This window comes from Thalassophryne amazonica, chromosome 12, assembly GCF_902500255.1.
Source record: "Thalassophryne amazonica chromosome 12, fThaAma1.1, whole genome shotgun sequence".
NCBI lineage: Eukaryota > Metazoa > Chordata > Actinopteri > Batrachoidiformes > Batrachoididae > Thalassophryne > Thalassophryne amazonica.
Window position 1 is genome coordinate 18,996,408 of NC_047114.1, and position 22,853 is coordinate 19,019,260.

Below are 22,853 nucleotides of genomic sequence, written 5' to 3' on the forward strand. Positions count from 1 at the left end.
GTCCGGTCTTGCTGAAAGATGAGCTGTCGCCCCAGTCTGAGGTCAAGAACGCACTGGCGCGGTTTTCATCCAGGATGTCTCTGTATGTTGCTGCATTCATCTTTCCCTTAATTCTGACTAGTCTCCCAGTTCCTTTTGCTGCAGAACATGCCCACAGCATGATGCTGCCACCATGCTTCACTGTAGGAATGTGCCTGGTTTCCTTCAGATATGACACCTGGCATTCACACCAAAGAGTTCAATCTTTTTGTCATCAGACCAGAGAATTTTGTTCTCATGGTCTGAGAGTCCTTCAGGGCCTTTTGTACAAAACTCCAGGTGGGCTGCCATGTGCCTTTTACTAAGGAGTGGCTTCCATCTGGCCTCTCTCCATACAGGCCTGATTGGTGATTGCTACAGAGATGGTTGTCCTTCTGGAAGGTTTTCCTTTCTCACAGAGGAATGCTGGAACTCTGACAGAGTGACCATCAAGTTCATGGTCACCTCCCTGACTAAGTCCCTTCTCCCCTGATCGCTCAGTTTAGACGGGCGTCCACCTCTAGGAAGAACAGGTATCTCGCCAGTGCAGTTGAGCATAGGGGCCCCTATGCTGTTATTTGGATCCCCTATGCTGTGATTTAACCAGCATAGGGGGCTTTTCTGTTTTGTTTTCCCCCCTTTTTTTAAAGGACATGTCACACGTTATTTAATGTCTCAGTTAGCAACACAATGTGGCCCCCAAAGTGCAAGAAATAGCGTTTCAAAGGGTTAATACTTAAATAAATTTCTGTGGGGGGAGATGCCCCTGGATCCTACTACAGTATTTACATCTGCAGCACTTGTCACTCCGCTGAGTTACCCCCCATGCTGTGAAAAAGTTCCTGGTGAGCTCCCTGAATAAATGGAGGCCACTGTGCTCATTGGGACCTTCAGAACAGCACAAATGTTTCTTTGCCCTTCTCCAGATTTGTACCTTGAGACAGTCCTGTCTCAGAGGTCTACAGACAGTTCCTTTGACTTGGTTTGTTCTCTGACATGCACTGTCAACTGTCGAACCTTATATGTAGACAGGTGTCCTTTCAAAATCATGTCCAATCAACTGAATTTACTCCAGGTGGACTTCAATAAACAAAGTAAACAACATCTCAAGGATGATCAGTGGAAAGGGATGCACCTGAGCTCAGTTTGGAGGTTCATGGCAAAGGCTGTGAATACTTATGTACTAGGGCTGTTAGAAAACTATCCGACCTTTTTATTTTTTGCAAAAACCATATGGATTTGAATCACGTGTGATTGCATCAGCCAAACTTGAACCTTTGTGCGCATGTGGGATTTTTTTCACACCTGTCAGTTGCGTCATTCGCCTGTGAGGATGCTTTCAGTGAGCAGTGGTCCACCCCCCCTTGTCAGATTTTTATTGCGAGTAAAATGTCTGAACGATTTGGAGCTTTGCTGCATCAAATTTTTCCAGAAATTGTGAGAGACAGCCAGGTGGACACCATTCGGAAAATTCAGATGGCTTTCAGGGACTATTTTATGGGGATCACACAGATTAAGGAGTGTTACAGCCGGTTTAAAGACCGCCCACAGTGGCTGAGAGTGCGCCGCGCTCCGCGGCTGATCCGACAGGCTGAAACGACCAGATCATTTCCAAAGTGAAGGCTGTGTTGATCTGGGACATCGTCTGACTACCACAGAAATGGTAGAAGACGTGGACATCAGCACTTTTTTGGCACATTCCACTGTTAGAGGAGTTTTTGTCATGGAAAGAGGAGCGGAGGAATGCGCCACAGAGCCGTGAATGGCGCGGGACAAAAGCACCTCTTTGTTGGTCTCACAGGACGGCTTTCAGATGGCTTTCAGATGGCTTTTGGTGGCTTTTCAGTCGTGTGACTATCCGAGAAATTGTGGATGAGCTGGACATGCCAGAACATGTCCTGTGAGGCTTCATCACGCATTGCTGTGCATCATGCGGGCTCCGTCCCGACACGCAAATTCCTCCGCACGTCTGTCTCAATGTGCCGAAAAGTGCTGATGTCCACATCTTCTGCAATTTCTCTGGTAGTCAGACGACGTCCCGGATCAACGTTCGGCGTTCAGTTTGGAAATGAACGGCACATTCCACTGTTACAGGAGTTTTTGTCATGGAAAGAGGAGGCGGAAGAATTTGCGCATTGGGTCGGATAGTTTTCTAACAGACCTCGTACATGTGATTTCTTTTTTTTTTATTAGTTAGTTTTTTATTATTTATTTATTTATTTTTTTACTTTGCCAAAATCTAAAAAACAAGCTTTTTCACATTGTCATTATGGGGTATTGTGTGTACAATTTATAAAAACATAAAACATAAAATGTGGAAAAAGTGAAGCACTGAATAATTTCAGATGCACTGTACCTCACTATAGTTTTAGGTGGTAGTATGTGTTTACCATTAATCGTAGAAAGCTACTGTAAACCATTTTATGCATTGTGAATATGGCTGTCTCCACTTTTCTCCATTTCACCTGGATATCAACTGAGGGACGCATGTTGTGTCTGGTACAGCCATACAAAGGCCGTACAGCTTTAAATATTTCCACAGTCTGACAGTTTTGTGAATATTTTAAAGGCATTCTCCTGTTATAACATAATTTAGGCCTGAAACAACTTGTTTTAGACCTCTGGGACACATATACCCCCAACTGCTTTACTTTTACCTCAGAGTATTGAAGTGCCACCACAAACAAGTCCAGGATTGCCAATCTATTCCAAAATCCAAGAAGAAAAAAAGTGCTATGCAAAGTGAAAATTTGTGCATCCACACAGCAGTACCACTAGTTTATTTAATGCATTAAATGAGTTATTTATTTATTTTAATCTGTTGGAATTTTAAACATGCAGCTTTCATATGTAATACAGACAGGTTCATAGTATTTGGACATTGTCACCATTTTGCAATGCTGCCTCTGTACAACACCACAAAGGAGCTGAAATCAATCAAAACTGCTTTGTGTGTATTAGATGATAAATATATCACATTAACCATTTAGCAATGACAGCCATTTGCAGTACGAGCAGTTTTTTTCCAGTCACAGCCACAGAAGCTCCTTCATAGTTGTCAGAGTGCCTTGGTGCTTCCCTCACTAGTCTCTTTCATTTACTGTCTATTGAAGACTTTAGTCAATTTTGTGTCAGTAATCTGATGCTACTAAAATGAGTTGAGTTTTAATAAGTGCCAGAGACTATCGGCATCAAAGTAAAGTAAGTCCCTTCGGCTTCTCACTCGGGTCACCTGACCTCAGCAGATCTGCGGTGCATCTGCGTGTTGATTTGGCACAGGTTTTACGCCAGATCCCCTTGTTGAATACTCCACATTACATTGAGAAAGAGCAGGGGTGGAATTGAACTGGGAACCTTCTACACTGCACTGGAAACAAGCACATTTATTAATCATCATGAAAATCTGGTGCTTTCATTTATTCTCATGTTTTTTTTTTTTTGTTGATAACAAAGATTACATAAAACAAAGAAAAAGAAAGCCTTGAACAGTTTATCGATGTGTGAGCCTTGTATGGATTTACTTACTGACTGGTCCCACCTCCTCTGCGCACGAGAAAATTAGGCAGGCAACCAGCAGTGAGTTCCTCCATTTGATTGGCTGGAGAGTGTTTTGCACTGAGTGCTTCTGATTGGCTCACACAGTTATAAGATGTGCTGGTTCCTGCCTCCTCATTTGCTTCTGCGCTCATTTTTATGCGCATTTGTTTTCGCCAGATAAAGTTGCATTCATAAATAGTGTTTTAGTCCAAACATGTTTTTTTTTTTCATACTGACACATAAAATTAAAGCAGAACATCAAAATAATCATGACAGTTTTCAAGTTTAGGGTGTTTTCTCAGGTAATTTTTAATTAAATTGTCTGTTTTGCAGCCACCCGGAGTGATTTCGCTGGTCTCCATTGCTTTCCCATTTAATCTTGTAAAGCAGGCATCCTGTGCAAGACTCGCTGTTGTGTGGGCCGCCAGAAGAGGAGGTACTGCTGGCCCACCACCAGAGGGCGCCCTGTCTGGAGTGCGGGCCTCCAGGCACCAGAGGGCGCAGCCGCCTCACAGGAGCAGCCAGGGTGACAGCTGTCACGCATCACCTGCAACAGCTGTTACCAATCATCTGATCGGCAGGAGTATATCAGCAGGACAACGTCTCACCCCTTGCCGAGATATCATTTCTACCGAGAAGGTAACGTACTCAGCTAACTGTTTGACAGTGATCTTTGTGACTTTGTGCATTACTCTGAGAGAACTTTCCAACGAGAGGTGGAGGCAGCTTACCTGCCGTTCGTATTCCTGGGTGCGATCGCGCCCTCCTTTAATTGTTCTTTATTCCTCGCCAGCAGTACCAGGTCCGACACGCGGAGGCAGTGGCCACCTGGGAATTCGGGACTTGGCGGCTCCAGTATTCCCGGGGTCTGGTGGCGGAGAAACCGTGTGGTTCCGGTTCTACTTTGGAGAGGCGTCTCCTATCTTCGAGCCTGCCCACACGACACCTGTGTGAATTTGACTTTGTCCATTATTGTAATCTGTTGTACTTGTTGTGCATATTCACAACAGTAAAGTGTGTTATTTGACCTATTCCATTGTCCGTTCATTTGCGCCCCCTGTTGTGGGTCCGTGTACTTACACTTTCCCAACACTCGCACTTCATTAGTCTGATTAACTGTCACTGAAAAATAAAGCTCCATTATTGGTGGGATATCTGACATCATGCAAAGGTTTAAGAGTGCCATTTCTGCTGGGAAAGTTCATGAACACTTTTAGCTGACTCTGTTCACATGAATCATGACAAAGCACAAGTGATACACAAAGCCTGCAGATCAGAGGACTATTTTGTTGGGTTTTTGGTGCCGTCTTTGGTGGTACCCACCATCCGTGAAATTGAGAACCGCCGGAACATCCAGGGTGCTGTGGTCAACAACCACAATGGTGGTGGGGGGGGCAAGTTTATCAGAAAAGGTCACGCTTTCATCGAGAAACCTGTTCAAAATCCATGTATTACTATGTTTAAAAAAATTACATAAATGTATAAAAAAATCATGCTCATACAAATGCAACAATAAATAGCCAAGATCGATACATGCATGTAATTTTATTTTGTTTGTTTGTTTTTTATCATAGTTATTATTTTCCTGCTTTTTCAGTGTGTAGGCAACCAAGCAGAAACTCTTTCAGACAATGTTTTTTCCAAGTCTCTTCTGCTTAGGAAGTTGCAGGAAATGACTTCCATTGGTATTGAAAAAGCCAAAGTGCAGGATCTTCTCCTCCCGGGGGTGGTGGTGGGGTGTTTGAATGGAAGAAGTCCTCCCCTCCACCCGCACCCTAGCACGACCATGGTCTAAATTTCTGGGGAGAGCCTTAAAATAAATGTCGGCAGCTGCCTGTGTCCACGTCAGTTCCGGGCAGATTTTTACCCGGAAGTGACGTAACTTGTTGCTGTGTGCCTGCTTGCCTCCTTGTCTGCATGCACGGAGGAGGCGGTGACCAGCAAGTTTACTTGAGGGCAGAGACGCCACTGCCCCGCCCACATTCACCACAGAGAGCTGTGCTGATTTGTCCACTTTGTTGGTCAGTTTTCAAACACAAAAACAATTTGCAGTGTATTTTAAGGACAGTTGGGCAGCACAGTCACGGGGCACAGGGAATCAGTAGCTATATCTGCAAAACTACATATATATTTACAGCAGTATTTTTATACATAAAGACATCCCCCTTATAAATTTGTGTTTTGTTTTTGGATACGTTAAGGGTAAAACTAAGTGGCAAATGAAGTCAGTTTTTTCGGACAGTGGACTCATCTCTGTGCTTGTTCTGTTAGACCTCAGTGCTGCTTTTGATACTGTTGACCATAAAATTTTATTACAGAGATTAGAGCATGCCATAGTATTAAAGGCACTGCGCTGCGGTGGTTTGAATCATATTTGTCTAATAGATTACAATTTGTTCATGTAAATGGGGAATCTTCTTCACAGACTAAAGTTAATTATGGAGTTCCACAAGGTTCTGTGCTAGGACCAATTTTATTCACTTTATACATGCTTATTATTAGACGGTATTGCTTAAATTTTCATTGTTACGCAGATGATACCCAGCTTTATCTATCCATGAAGCCAGAGGACACACACCAATTAGCTAAACTGCAGGATTGTCTTCCAGACATAAAGACATGGATGACCTCTAATTTCCTGCTTTTAAACTCAGATAAAACTGAAGTTATTGTACTTGGCCCCACAAATCTTAGAAACATGGTGTCTAACCAGATCCTTACTCTGGATGGCATTACCCTGACCTCTAGTAATACTGTGAGAAATCTTGGAGTCATTTTTGATCAGGATATGTCATTCAAAGCGCATATTAAACAAATATGTAGGACTGCTTTTTTGCATTTACGCAATATCTCTAAAATCAGAAAGGTCTTGTCTCAGAGTGATGCTGAAAAACTAATTCATGCATTTATTTCCTCTAGGCTGGACTATTGTAATTCATTATTATCAGGTTGTCCTAAAAGTTCCCTAAAAAGCCTTCAGTTAATTCAAAATGCTGCAGCTAGAGTACTGACGGGGACTAGAAGGAGAGAGCATATCTCACCCATATTGGCCTCTCTTCATTGGCTTCCTGTTAATTCTAGAATAGAATTTAAAATTCTTCTTCTTACTTATAAGGTTTTGAATAATCAGGTCCCATCTTATCTTAGGGACCTCGTAGTACCATATCACCCCAATAGAGCGCTTCGCTCTCAGACTGCAGGCTTACTTGTAGTTCCTAGGGTTTGTAAGAGTAGAATGGGAGGCAGAGCCTTCAGCTTTCAGGCTCCTCTCCTGTGGAACCAGCTCCCAATTCAGATCAGGGAGACAGACACCCTCTCTACTTTTAAGATTAGGCTTAAAACTTTCCTTTTTGCTAAAGCTTATAGTTAGGGCTGGATCGGTGACCCTGAACCATCCCTTAGTTATGCTGCTATAGTACGTAGACTGCTGGGGGGTTCCCATGATGCACTGTTTCTTTCTCTTTTTGCTCTGTATGCACCACTCTGCATTTAATCATTAGTGATCGATCTCTGCTCCCCTCCACAGCATTGTCTTTTCCTGGTTCTCTCCCTCAGCCCCAACCAGTCCCAGCAGAAGACTGCCCCTCCCTGAGCCTGGTTCTGCTGGAGGTTTCTTCCTGTTAAAAGGGAGTTTTTTCTTCCCACTGTAGCCAAGTGCTTGCTCACAGGGGGTCGTTTTGACCGTTGGGGTTTTACATAATTATTGTATGGCCTTGCCTTACAATATAAAGCGCCTTGGGGCAACTGTTTGTTGTGATTTGGTGCTATATAAAAAATTGATTGATTGATTGATATCAAAAGTACATTTTGTGGATGTCATTGTCCTTTGCACTTATTTCTCACAACAGAGGAAAGGTGGCCCAAAAATTTGTTATTAGTTAGAAGACTACACCATCCACTGATGAGCATGTGTTATGTCTTCTCCAGACTATCAGCTATTTGATAACATGACTCGTGTGTCACATGCACCCGGGGCACAGTGAATCAGTCTAGAAAATGATTTTACTAAGCCCAGTATCAGGTGGATGACAAATATTACTTGTTTAAGCTTATGCATTTATTTTTCATGAATTATTCTATAATTTGTGTATATAAACAACTTTTTTCACGTTTGAACAGAAATTATGACAGTTATATTTATAATAGTGTCTAAAGGACTTATATCACTATAGAAGACACTCACACATTACTAGCTGGTTTGCTGGATTATAGTTTGTATATGCATCAGCATATATTTAATAATTTTGAATAAATCTTTATAATCATGTGTTTTTTCATTCTAAGTTGATTGACTGTGCCCCGTGAATTAGCATCCAGTGAATTAATCAAAAATTTTAAAATCGATTTTAAACATCTGTAATTACACATGGGGAGAAATAAATAAGACAGCCTTATAAACAATAACTGGCTGTATTAAATCTACAATAGAATGACCTAAACCTATTCATAATGTGTTTATGCTGCCACAAAACAACATTTCTGATCCACTGTGCCCCTGTTTCCCCTACTCTTTGTGCTCAATTAACTAATTGAATTGTACTGAATAACACCAGATCATTGTTTTGTCTACAGGCGTTTAAAGAGATGCTATATGCTGCTCAAGACCAGGCCCCCTCCATTGAAGGTATATGACCGACACACATGACTCATTCTCACACACACTGTCTAATTAACACAGCTGCGAAAATGTAAGTTTCCCTATTTCTGACATCATTACCAGTTCCTTATTTATGGCATGTCGGTAATCTTTACAACTTAATGAGTTTCTGTCTGGGACAGTCCATCATGCAAGCACAATTTAGTATAACTTACTGAAGGGTGGAGAAGCAATCAGCAAGGGTCTCTTGATTACTTCTTGCACCCTTACACAAGCAGGAAGTTTGACAGGTGTCAGTTTGACTGACTACTTTGAGCAGCTGTGTGCAGGAGTTGCAGTGATACCTTAGTTGAGGGGTTTTATGATTTACTGATTTATTTGGCATTTAAAACAAACTGTACAATATCATTTCTTAAAAAAAACAAAAACAAAATACTGGCACACGGCATAAATACAGAGGATACAAGAAAGGTTCACAGCTTATTTACATTGTAGTCCTCAAAAAAAAAAAAGTGTGTGTTGGGGGGGGGGGGGGGCGATGGGATCACAAGTGTCCTGCCATATTGGTGGTCACTTGGTCGTTGGATGTTCTTGTCGAATGTTTAATTACGATGTCATCATGTTTTCTTGGCTCTCATTAAAGTATACCAAACTAATTGCCACCTACTTTCATAATCGATTAATTGTTTTGAGTATTTTTTCAATGTGAATATTTTCCATTTTCATTGGTGGTTTGTTTCCTCCTCTCTGACAATAACCTGAATACGTTTGGGTAGTGGACAGAACAAGACATTTAAGAACGTCAACTTGGGCCTTGCTAAACACTGATTGACATTGACTCACCATTTTTTGGTATTTTTGGACCAAATAACTAATCGAAAAAGCGACAGATTTATTATTAATGAAAATAATCGCATGTCATGCAGCCTTTGTTCTCACGATGCAAGGCCCAGGTGACAACTGCCAGGGCGGTTTCCCTGTGTACGTTCACATTCTTGTGTGATCATTTTAATCGGTTCGGTGACAGCTCCTGGTCTTCAGCAGCCAAAGCCTGGCTTCATGCCCAACTTCAGTTAACCACATCCCACTCTGCAGACATCTAAAGAATATTTTTAGAATCATCTTTAGAGAAATTCTCCTCCACTTGTGTCATTTGTTAATTACTGCACAGTATTGTAGTGCCACATCTCAACTCTTGTCTATGCAAGAAAAGACTTGTCAAAATCCTTTATTTCTGCCCTCTGTGACTGACACTCCTTAAAAGGCGTAATCATCTGTGCTCAAGTTGGTCTTAGAACAAATAAATAAAAAATTACATTACGGCAGGGACAGTGATTAGCATGTGTGTGGCATTTACAAAGTTAGCTCCACATCAGGGTCTTGGTCAACCATGGGGTAATGGGTGATAGAATTGTCCAACTACCAAACCCTAGGTACAATATTTGGTCATGTGGTGCCCATCTTCGAGCATGATCCAGCACAGCGCTGCCTCTGGGTTGAGAATGACTCCAGCTGCTGGAGAAGGCCCAGTGGATGCTAAATTTTCACCTGGGTACGGTACGTTTTGAGATGGGTGTGAACCGGTTGTTTGCCTGGATAGTTGCCACACAGGGCCTAAGGTGGTTCTGTGGTGTGGTGGATGCAGTGACACCAGCGCATGCACTCAGACCTGACCTGTACTTATTGATTAGTCTGTGCCAGACAAAGGAGACAATTTAAGTTCCAGATCTTTTTTTTTTGTTGTTGCTTGACATTTCTGTAAACTTTTAATGATATGCTTTAACATGAACACAAAGGTAAAACCTTAATAATTACCTGGCTTGAACAAGATTTATTTAGTTTTCCTTAACCTGCTCTTGTTTGTTACGTTGCCACCACACTCTGAAACAATGCAAGCTGATTGAAATTGATATGTGATGGACAAAACAACAGGACTAACTGATCACCACTTCCAGTCCTGATATATTTAAAATATGGGGATGGGATTACTGATACACATTAGAGATGCGCCAATCCCGATACCAGTATCAGCCCGATCCGTAATCATTTACTTGTACTTGTAATCATAAAACTTTTCCGATACTACGACACCCGATACCCCTTTACAGTAGCGTGATGTCAACCTCTCAGTGAGGGATTTTCATGCACATGCTCTGTAATTTCCAGACTGTAAGCCGCTGCTTTTTTCATACGCCTTGAACACTGTGGCTTAAACAATGATGCAGCTAATTTCTGGATTTTAAAGGCTTTCATGTAATTTACTCATAAGTCAAAATACGTCTGACATTGTTGTCCATTGATGGCTGAAAGCTGCGGTCCATCATGCAGCGTAAAATTCACACACAGAGTAAATAATAAAGTCTCACCTGTTTGTTTTAGTGTAATTCATCACGTGATCCTGAAGAAAAATGATCCACATAAGCCTCCTGAGTTTGGAAAACAACATCTGAAAATACTTTAATTCCTTGTCGTGGCTGAAAAAAGTTCCTCTGTGACTTTGGCACTTTGCACCACAGTTCCTCCATCAGAGTCCGCCTGAGGCTATGCGGGGCCTCAGGATGCTGCTGGGTTCTGTTCGGACGAACCACCATGTTTCTCTTTGATAGAAAACGTTCTTTTAAAAGGAAAATTGATACTTAAAGCTAGAGCAGACGGTGCGGCTGTTGAACTGCATTGTTGAGCAGGATGGGGGGGGTGTTAGTGTTTTATTCTGTATCGTGATCGTCACTGAGTTTTTAAAATGTCTATCGTAAAGTGTTCTTTTTAACGACATTGTGCAAGTTTTATCAGTCCGCGGCGGTCTGCGGACACTGTATTAGAGATACAAAATCAGTGTCCTTGGATCCGAGAATTCGAGGAGAAAAATCCCTCTCAAAGCCTGGTTGTTGCGACAGTTATCATAAAGCGAGAATGGTTGGTTTCTGCGGCGACGCTGTGTGGCTCCTGCAAGACGCTAAAGCTAAACGTAGCATGTGGACATCGCAAACTTTTAGAGCTCTCAAGTTTTTTAAAAGAAGAATTGTGCAGCATGTCTGTGTCACAGAAAGATGTCAAACAGAGGGGAGATGGTGAGAGACTGTTTGATAAGGACAAGAATCCGGATTTGCCTTGAGGTGGTTATTTGGCATTATTATCACTTACCAAGGTGTTGCTAGGGCCGGGAAGTGTAGATTTACGTCCGATGCTACCTGGCTATACCTGCCCGCAGTAACGAACAAATATCGGGATACCCGCCCGCTGTTCGTAAACAAATGAAGTAATTGCGTGCGCACAGCCCACACTGTCCGCAGAGGAAAAGATGAAAAAGGCGAGAAGTGTGTTGTTGGTCCCAATATGTATATCCAGATGATTTTCTCATGTATAGTATGACAGTGAACAGCAGCCAAAGCAGCCAGCTTGATGAGGACGCACTGGTCAATTTGGAGAGCAGCGCACGGCAGCCGACACGACAAAAGTTAAAGTAAGTCAATGTTTTATGTACGCGTTGCTGGTGTCGTGTGTTTGAAATGACATTAATATTGTTAATGTGATTCCACATGTTGTGTATCTCAGTAAGGCTGGGCATACACTGTACGATATTTTCAATCGTTGTACTTGGCTCCAGCTCAGACTGTGCGACAAAACCGTAGGGGTTAAAAGTTCAGAGCGCAACGATTCATGTTCTCACACTGTACGACCCGATGCTCTGATGGGACTGACTGCTCACATTGTACGTTCAAAAACCACACGTCGGAAGCTTTTTTTCTTTTAAAAAAAAGAATTATTTCATGCCTATCAGCACGCGCATGAGTGAAATCAGGGTGGGGGAGACTGAACGTATATGCGCGCGCACACACACACAGCAGATAGCAACATGATTCATGAGAGGATGGTAAAAAAAGAAAATATAAGCATTCATAAGAGGTGTTGCTACTTACACTGTTGTATAAATAAACTATATTTCATACGGAGTCTTACAGCTGTGCTCATCTGTCGTAAATCCTGTTGTTGTCTGCTGTGTGTGGTGTGTGCGCACGCACGCATATACGTTCAGTCTCCCCATCTGATTCCACTCACTGTGCACGCTGATAGGCATGACCTTTAATATGAATATTAGGTTATTGCGAGGGAACGCAATAAAAAAGAGACAAGACTTACATGAGATCACTGTTGCTCTCTCCGGTGTTTGCTCATGGCAGTGATGAGGTAATCAGTGCGTAGAAGCCTTGTAGCGCTGCTTCAACAGCGCGGAACCCTCACGAGCCACGACGGCTGACCCAAATATCAACAGGTTTGATTTTCATCCCCATACGATTCCCGATCGGGAGGTGGTCATGAGATGTAAACGCAGCTCGTTACTCCATGTAGACTGCATGATGCAGGACACACTATTAAGCTGAAACTCGGCGCAATCCAAAAAAATTCTCGCACGAGTGAAAAATTGGCTGAAAAAGGGCCAAACCCGCACAGTGTAAGCCGCCTTAAGTGACAATAATGCAAATGACATGCTGGTGTCGTACGGTATGTATTTTCAGAGGCATGGATGTCAGGCCTCTGAAAATGCATACCGCCCTCCAAAAACATGTTTGTATTAATACCAGCTGAATGGAAGGGCATAAAACCAGCAAATCTTCTGGGGGAATCTGAGTGCCAACACTCCTTTGTTTTTATTGGAAAATAATGACAAAATGCAGTGCTCATGTAGTGAAAACACGGGTGTTTCAGCCTCTGTCACCACATTCAATTAATTTTCTTTTCTGTGAATGTTCCAGATTGTATCATTCTGAGTGTGACTTTGAAAATGTAATTTCAATTTGACCACAGTACTCCATTTGCTACAGTGCACCCTGCTGTCTACTGCTTTGGTTTTTCCATTTTATCCAAAGGGCTGACTGTGTTCTTGTCCCATCACTCTGCATTATGTTCTGAACGCCAGTGTCCTGACCCTTTTTTATAGTCTTTTTTTTCCAGCTTCACTTTCCAGATTTTATATTTTTGTAGCCTGATAAATAATACTACACACAGTTTACACAGTTAGGTGACATGGAGGGTTTGTGGTCAACACTGTTGCCTTCCAGGAAGAAGGTCCCAAGTTTGTTTCTGAGCTGGTATTTTCTGTGCTGAGTTTGCATGTTCTCCCCACAGTTTCATGGTTTCCATCTGGGTGCTCTGGTTTACTCCCACTTCTGAAGACATACAATGAGTTTGAATTAATACTCTAAATTGATCATGGTGTGAGTAAGAGCGTAAATGTGTTGACAGTCTGTGTGTTGGCCCTGTGAAGAGCTGGCATCCTGTCCAGGGTTTAGCTCCTCTCGCCCAGTGACTGCTTGGATAGGCTCCAGCCCTGGTGACCCTTAATTGGAATAAGCTGGTTTAGAAAATGAATGAGTATATACTACGTGTACAGTTTTAGGCAAATTGTTTTCCTGAGGATTAATTTTATTGTTTAACATATACAGAGCTCTATCAGTCCCAAATGCGAATGAACCTCAAACCTGAATGTTTAACAAAGGGAAAGTGGGTTTTGGCTTTCCTGGGAGAATATAGAGCTTGTGTACAGTTATTAGGCAACTAAATGAAAAATTGAAAATAGCAAGTAATAAGATCAAAATAGCCAAACTCACATTTCAACGGCGCAATACAGCTGTTTGGAACACACGAGCGCTGCAGATTTTGAGAAATTTATGGCATTGTAAAGACCAATAACATAACATCAGTAAGAAGCTGATACAATGAAAAGAACACAGTCAGGGTAAAATGTTTTTTGACAGGGTACTGAAAAAGCCAAAACCTCCTTATGCAGAATTTCTAAAGGAGAATGCTCAGTTAAAGTCATATCATAATATCCAACTTCATATTTCCACTGCGCCAAGCAACCATTTTGAAAACACTTTTGGGAAGTGGAGGGAGTACTTCAGAACTGAAGACATTACCAGAAGAAAGATCATTTTCATGATTAGAGCCTGCTACGTAAACGTTTTAAAGATTTCTGTGAAAATTCATGAAATTGTCACTGCAAAAAGTAGGAAAAGAACAATATCAGGGCAAAGTGTTTGTTGGTAAGGTATTGGGAGAGTCAAAACCTTATAGATCTTATGCAGAATTTCTCTGTTAAAGAAATATCAAATAGCCAATATCATGGTGCAAAGTAACCGTTTTGAACACAGGCGCAAAAGTACTTTTGGGAAGTGGAGAATGTAGTTCAGTGAAGAATTTACCAAAACAATGTTAGCTAATTTTCATGGTTCGAACCAGTTTCGTAAATGTTCTGAAGATTTCACTTTAAAAATGATGAAATTCTATCTCTCAATCAATAATAAACTGTTACAGTGGAAAAAAATATCAAAGCTGAACGTCTGTTTGACAGGGTATTGTGAAAGTCAAAACCTTGTCGTTCTTGTGCAGAATTTCTAAAGGATTAGGGTCAGTAAAGTTCAGTTGCTTAAAGGAGCATTGTTCCGGATAAAAATCATGATCATCTTGAATGATGGAGACTTTTTCCTGGATCACTGCTTAAAGAAAATATCTTCTAAAAACTGGCAATAGGTTTGGGAGTTGATTTTAAGTCCATCTTCAACCCAAAATGTCCAACTAGCACATCCTTAATATCAGCCCATCCCAGTACTACCTTCCACCTTGCTGGTGTCTCACTCGTGAATCAGCCTCGGGCCGATCCATTTTGTCCACCAAGAGTCAGTCTCATTTCATCTGTCTATAAAACCTTTGAAAAATCTGTCTTCAGAAATTTCTTGGCCCAATCATAATGTTTCAACTTGTGAGTCTTGTTTCAGCCTTTTTTACATTGACCATGTCTTTGAGCACGGGCCACCTTGTACTTCTGGGCACTCCAGGTGGGTTGCAGTTCTGGAATATGGTGGCACAGGAGGATAATGGGATGGTAGACTCTTCTCAAGTCTTTTACAGATGTATATATTTACACGATTTACACAATTTTGTAAATTGTGTCTGTAGCATGGCCCAAGCAGAGGGTCACCCCTGTCAGTCTGGTCTGCTTGAGGTTTCTTCCTCAGAGGGAGTTTTTCCTTACCACTGTCACCTGTGTGCTTACTCTGGGGGTTGGTAAGGTTAGACCTTACTTGTGTGAAGCACCTTGAGGCAACTTTGTTGTGATTTGGTGCTATATAAATGAAAATAAATTGTAATTGAAATGTATTTTCTCCACCTTGCAACCTTTTGACTATTTGCAGCAAATTATTCAAGAGTGGTCCATTCTTCTGAAAGCCATTTTACAATTTTTGGTGTGTGTGTGTGTTAAAACTCCTTTTTGGCTGATTTTGCCTGAGGCAAAGAAGCGGCCTAATTATACTCACCTTTATCGGTTGTTAATCACTTTAGGACACAGCCAATGTATATTACCTGAGACTGCTTTAAATCCACTAAAGATTTGGGTTTATTTATGCTTGGAGCTGGAAAACATGTTGGAAGTAATAAGGGCAGAATACTCACTTGCCTAGTAATTGTGCACACCGTCCTACTTAAATATTCACCTAAAAGTTTTGTTTGTGGCTCCAGACATTCACCAGTTTGATTGCAGCGGCTTCAGTTGAAAGCAGCGTAGTGCTTTTGAGCAAGCTGCTGAGGCTTGTTGAATGTTAAGACATTGCTTCACTCGATGTCCTAGAGGGTGTTGCTGGAAAAATAGAAATTAAAAACATCAATTGCGAAATGAAAAGTATAGCTTCTTCCTGACACACAGACATGTCATAATGATAATAATCACGACACCATGATTGGAGACACAGAGAGGAAAAAGCAGAATAAGGCCAAAAAGGGATAAGGAGATTACCGTCGTCTGACTGTGGGAGCTGTTTCTGGAGAAAGACTGAGAATGAGTGTGTGTTTGGGACACTCCAATTTAGATAATTTGGTGTCTTGTCTAAAAGCATCCAGACTGAAACGTTGTGAATCACGGAGTCTGACTCAAAAGCACCTGCACTGTCTGTCATTTGGTTGTTGATGAACCAGTGGGAATGAGTCTGTAGTTATATTCATGGATTCTATATTTACACAACCATTTAGTGAGATTAAAAGTCCCCGTGATCAGTCACGCAGTCAGCTGGAAAAAATCTTCCTACTGCATATTTTGAAAAAGCGCCATTTTTTTCCTATTAAAACAGGAAGAACCTTTGAACGTTACAACAGAGTGTCTAAGCTCTTTTCACTGTGCTGTTTGAATGTTTTTATCTTTGACCACTTCTGTGCACGATTGATTTGTGAACACAGCAAATCTACATTGATACCAGTTTTGTGCCATAATTGTTGATTTTTGTTGTTTGTGGGTCAAGACATCTTTTGACTTGAGACTGAGACTATCAGAGGAATTCTTATTCAATATTTTGCACACACAGTCAGATACATCAGTATTTGGACAGTGAGAGAATATTTATACTTTTGCCTCTGTAGATCACCAAAAAGGAACTAAAATGAAACAGTTAAGACATGATTGAAGTGTGATCTTTCAGCTTTCTCATCGAAAGAACCTTAACACAAGAAAACTGATCAAATTGATGCTCAAGTCTCCCATGTGCCTTCTGGCAAAGTGTAGCTCAGCTCTTCTATTTTTGAACATCCTTTGTTAACTGTAGGCCTTGTTCAAAAATATTGAAGCCAAAGTGCGACATAACCATCAAAATTTAAAAGTGGTCTTTTTTGTGAAATATCATTTTAGGTATGGTTATATACGAGGTCTGTGAGAAAAGTATCGTACCTTTTTTATTTTTTTCAAAAACTATATGGATTTGATTCATATGTTTTTACGTCAGCCAAGCTTGAACCTTCGTGTGCATGCGTGAGTTTTTTCACGCCTGTCGGTTGCGTCATTCGCCTGTGGGCAGGCTTTGAGGGAGCACTGGTCCACCCCTCTCGTCATTGTTTCATTGCGAGGAAATGGCGGAATGATTTGGGCTTTTTTTTCCATCAGAATTTTTTCAGAAACTGTTAGACAAGCAGCTGGAAACCATTCGAAAAATTTATCTGGCTTTTGGTGAAAATGCCCAGCTCTCCACAGTTTCTCTTATACTCACTGGGCTAGTAAGCATTGAAAGCCGAGATAGGCATGTCCCAACTTGTCCCCTGGCACTCCGAAACGGAGGTGTTCCTTTGTCTCGCTCGATCAGCGAATCAGTCATGGCGCGCGAAGCCTCTGCGCGGCTTTCCATGACAAAATCTCTTGTTAAAAGTGAAATCTGCCGGAAAATGGCTGATGTCCAGCTCTTGTGATAACCAGAGAAATTGTTCACGACGGTCCCAGCTCCACACAGCCATCCGTTTAGAAATGATGTGGTGTTTTCTGCCTCTCGATGGGGGCTCAGAGCGCGGCGTGCCCTGCGCCATTGTGGGGCGTCCTTAAAGCTGTAGTAACACTCTTTATTCTCTGTGAAGCCCGTAAAATTTTCACCGAAAGTCAGATAAATTTTTCAAATGGTTTCCAGCTGCTTGTCTCTAACAGTTTCTGAAAAAATTCTGATGGAAAAAAGCCCAAATCATTCCGCCATTTCCTGACAATGAAACAACGATGAGAGGGGTGGAGCCGTGCTCACTCAAAGCCTGCCCACAGGCGAATGACGCAACCGACAGGCGTGGAAAAACTCACGCATGCGCACGAAGGCTCAAGCTTAGCTGACCTAAAAACATATGAATCAAATCCATATAGTTTTAAAAAAAATAATAAAAAGGTACGATACTTTTCTCACAGACCTCGTATATCAAAGTTTCAGTATTTCTATTGGTCTCGGTTCAGTCATTGCTAGAAATTATCAGTGCATATATATATTATAATGTGCTAGAGCGTAACGCTTGCAACAACAGTTGGAGGTATCGTCTTTAGTTTGCAGAAGCCTGAAACAGAAATTCTGTCCATTAGTTCCTTGTATTATTGACCAAGTAATATAATTATTCTATTGAAGCAAAGTATGAGATATAGCTAAGGTGTTGACACAAATAAATCAAGGACTTATTCTCAGCGTTATGCTTGTGACAGTTTTACCTTGCTTTAGAAACATGATGTTTTTTCCAGGAAATGACATTTCTACCTTTACAAAAATGTATTACTGTGTTAGTATGAAGCACAATCAAACAAACTGACAAAATACAAGGTTATTTCTTTAACATTCAACTTTAAATGATAATGCTAAATATCAGTGTCACACAAAATTAATGGGGAAAAAAGTGCCATTTTTGGGGTGAATTTCATACATATCTCTGGAACCTTGTGGAATTTTTTCCATGAAATTTTCAGTACCTGTCAAAGAGACTATAGGCAACTCACAGATAAATCTGGATGGTGCTAAATAAAATAATGGCTTGTTCATGATAAATGTAATACAAATCAGTAGTTAGGCTTCATTATTTTTGAACTAGGCCTGTATCCTTTAACTTATCCCACTGAGCAAATTGCTCATTGGGATAAGACGTAGGCTACTAATATGTAGACTTGGGCTTGATTCTCAGTCGTGCTGCTGTCTCTGTCTTTAGACAACATAATTCATCTGCATTGTCCCCGTCCACCCGGCTATAAATGGTGACCAGCCTTGGCTGGGGAAGTAACCCGTGTCCCTTGCAAGTGGAGTCATAGACTCTCATCAGCTGCATGCTGCAGATTGAAAAAAGCAGTGACACCAAGGGACCCCAGAGACTGTATAGAAACGACAATAATTTCCTCCTCCTTCCATCAAGTAAAGCTGAATGTCTACACTTCAAGCATGACACATTCTGTGGACATCAGCTTATTTTTGTTTCTTAATACTTGTAAAATGTCTTGATGGTTAACTGATACTGGCTTCCCACTACACTTGCCATATACGGTCCACATAGACAATCATTCGTTTTGATGTCAAAATATATGTAGTTTTATTTATAGAATCTAAATTTACATGTTGTAACAAAACTTCCACCCTAACAGCATGTTTTGCATATTTGAAATTTGATGCAGTCGCACTGCTCCAGTCGTTCTGCCATTTCCTTGCAAAGAAAAAATGACGAGAGACTCCACCCATCCTCACACAAAGGCTGCTTACAAGCAAATGACACAACCGACAGGCGTGAAAAAAATCACGCATGCGCACGAAGGTTCAAGGTTGGCTCATGCAAGCACACGTGATTCAAATCCATCAGGTTTTTGAAAAAAATAAAAAGGTCGGATACTTTTCTAACAGACCTCGTATAAGTCACATCTCAGTAGTAAATTGTAGATTTAGAATATTCATAGATACTTTCTGCTGCCAGAATCATATTCCCAGGTGTCAGATCTGTATGATATGATCTTAAGATCAGCAAAATTGGATAATTGAGGCAAACGGTATAAAAAAATTTAAACAATATGGCGCGGATAGTGGCCATCTTGGAAAATGGCTGCCATTTAGAATTTTCATAGAATTTTTAATTGTGTAATTCTTCACAGAAATGTAAATAAGTTCTTTATCAGAGTGGCTAACATTCTTTGTTTTTTTTTTGTTTGTTTTTTAAATTCCGATTTATAATGAATATGTGTGCTAAATTTGATGCTTGCACGATTGAATGATTTTTTTCAGTTATCAGCAGCACCATACGTCTTAAATGACAAATATGATAGTCGATCTTTGTAAGAACAATCGGAAACAAATATTTTAGAAAGTCTATAATGAAATTACAGGTCTAAAGTAGAAAATCAGTGCAACAGAAGTCTGTAGAAGTACAGTAAGCATACTTAACACACGTTTAATAAATCCAGGGATGCTTATTTGCTGTCTTTGGTCGTTTTCCGTCTTTTTGTAAATTTTTGCCGTCTAAAAGAAATGCAGGGCTGTGAAAAATCCGTGGATCCGCGAAATTCCGCGGATTTCATCATGGGGGGGAGATGTTAGTGTTTTACTCTGTAATCATGATTGTCACTGAGTTTTTAAAATGTCTATCGCAAAGTGTTCTTTTTTTAATGACATCGTGCAAGTTTTATAAGATTGCGGCAGTCCGCGGACACTCGGAGAAAAAAAAAACCTGGCTGTTGCACAGTTGTCGTGAAGTGAGACTGGTTGGTTGCTGTGGCGACGCTGTATGTCTCCTGCACGAAGCTTTAGCTAAAGGTAGCATGTGGACATCGCAAACCTTTAGAGCGCTAAAGTTTTTAAAAGAAGATTTGTGCAGCATGTCTCTGTTACGGACCGACATCGGACAGAGAGAAGATGGTGAGAAAGATTGTTTGAAAAAGTCTGATAAGGACAAGAATCCGTGGAATCATCGCTGGCTTCATCAACACTCCTGAAAGATAAAAGAAACAGGAAAAGTGAACTGTGCCCTCAGGAAACAGTAAGAATTTTTCTCTCTGGAAAATAAACATTGTGCTGTTCAAACAGGATTTTAGAAAAGATTATGTGACTTTTTTCATTAATCTAGACTTTCTTTCATTGGGAAAAAAGACTGGCTTTGAATGTATTTCAGCTGCATGAATTTACACAAGAATGTAAATGAGTTTTTATTAATGTAGATGTTTTTCATGGGAAAAAGACACAGTGGCTTTGAGTGGATTTACAGGAATTTACACAAGAATATGTGGCTTTTTTACTATAAGGTGTGTTAATCAAGGTATGTCAATCAATAAATACATTTCTGTATAAAATTAAAAATAAATAAATTCAGGTTCAGATTCTTAGAGGTGTTTGGGCTCAGACTGAGATGGATAATTTAAACAAATTTAACATTTTATTGTTGTGTATTATTGAATGAATAATAGTAATTGAGTGGCTTCAGTATTATGGTATGATATTGTGATATGGTATCTCTTTACCTAGTCTGAAAGCAGTTATGAAGTTATTTATAACTTAGTTGAGAGTTATGATTTTTAATGTTTTAGTTTTTGAGCCCAATCACAAACAAACTAAAGTTTTCATGAAGATTTAGCTATATTTGTAAACTGTTGTGTTGTTATATACTGTACATGCTCCTACAGGATGGCACAACATGCATTCAAAAGCTACATGTTGTGCCATACTGCATGAGATCACAAGAGAAATTTAACAGCTCTTTCAGGTCCAAATTTAGTCCAAAGAATGCACCACAGGGCACTTATATTCTCAAAATTTTCTGGGGGGGGGGCATCTCCCCCAGACCCCAACCTTAGCTTTCCAAACGCCTATAGCATTCGGCGTAACTTTTGCTGTCTTGAGTATTGTAGATGAATCACATTGCTGTCTTTTTTTCTCCTAAGCATCCATGTTAATCACACACACATACCCAATTAATCACTTTTTCCATTTAGAAAAATCAAACTGGATGTAGAGAACATTATCAAAACACTAAATATTTGTTGGAGTTCATTTAACTTGATCAGTAATAAATCTAAACAGTATGGGACTGTATGGTAATTCTCTTTAGAGCAGTCATTTGTGGAAAATGCTTTCTTTTAATTTATTGTGTGTGAACTATGTGTCTACTTGGGAAGGGGATAGTGTCTGTTGTGAGAAATATTCAAGGGAACTATACTTACTGATTTTGGACAGGACGTTATGATGAGTAGGAAGGGCAGATTGGTCTTAGCTGCTAGATGAGAGGTTGAGGAAAATCAAGTCCAGATATGCCCCCGTGAATTGAAAAAGATCATGTCTAGTCAGAATCTTAGAGTACATAAAAGGAGAAAGAGGGGAGGTGGTGTCAGCAGGAATGCTGTTTATCACGTCTCCATAAGAAGTCAATTCATGTGGGTGAAGTCCAGTGGCCAGTTATTAGCCAAAGTTCAGAGGATATTGACATCCCGTCCGCTTAGGAGGAGATTGAGACTCATGCTGATATGTAGAATGAAGAGTGTGATAAGGTCAGATATAGAGCTGAAACATCTATTATTAATTTTAATTAATTATTATTATTAAAATAGTTGTCAACTAATTTAGTCATCAATTAGTTGCTAAATAACTTTGTTTTACCGCAAATGTTTTGTTTCTTCCATATAATCAACCGAGCTTTGCTTTGAATCTTGAACCAATGAAGGAGTGCTTCGAGCTGCTGCTTTGTTGGTTTCATTTGTTTTATTTCACGTTATCTTAATTTTTCCCCACTAAAACCCTAAAGAGCATATGTCTGTGAGGAATATTTACCTTTTTTATGTTAAACTGACCTGTTATGGTCTTCTGAAACAGTTGATAGATGTATTTTATGCTAACGCATTTGTGCATTTGTTTTCTGTATAATAATTAATGGCTCACCGTTTGTTGTTGTAAAAGAGTCAAATGTATTACAAATTATAATATTTTTATTTATTTTTATTTATATATTAATAATAATAGTAACAATAATAATAACTAATAATGCTACAATACGATTTTAGAGAAAGAGACATGAGTCACGTGTCATTGTGAAATGACCACATAGTTTACAAGTTATACAGAGAATGTTGCACATATAATGAGTCAGGCTACAGTTTTTGATTGAGGTTTTATGGTTAACTGGTTATGCTAACTGCTCATTTGCAGCAACAAAATACCTCTTTTTTTCACCATATATTTTATAACATTTATATGTTTCAATATTGTTTTATGGCAACTCAGCACTTTGATAAAGCAATGCCATTTGAAATAATTATTTTTATTCTTTATTATAAACTGTTTTATTCTTTATTATTATTTTATATTTCAACAGCCAGGGGACATTTGACGATTTGTTGATTTTCAAGTATTTTAAGTTTTCAAATAATGTTCTGTTGTTAAATAAAGTGATGGAAGGAGAGAAAAATTGT

At 40.2% G+C, this 22,853-nt stretch overlaps 1 protein-coding gene across 1 annotated transcript in view; it reads left to right on the plus strand.

The window, feature by feature from the left end:
* LOC117521563 (xenotropic and polytropic retrovirus receptor 1 homolog) overlaps positions 1-22,853 on the plus strand; it is a 117,644-nt gene that overhangs the window by 42,340 nt on the left and 52,451 nt on the right. Inside the window, exon 2 of the mRNA XM_034182890.1 lies at positions 8,128-8,179. Coding sequence (XP_034038781.1) covers positions 8,128-8,179 — 52 coding nt within the window. The remainder of the gene's footprint in view (positions 1-8,127; positions 8,180-22,853) is intronic.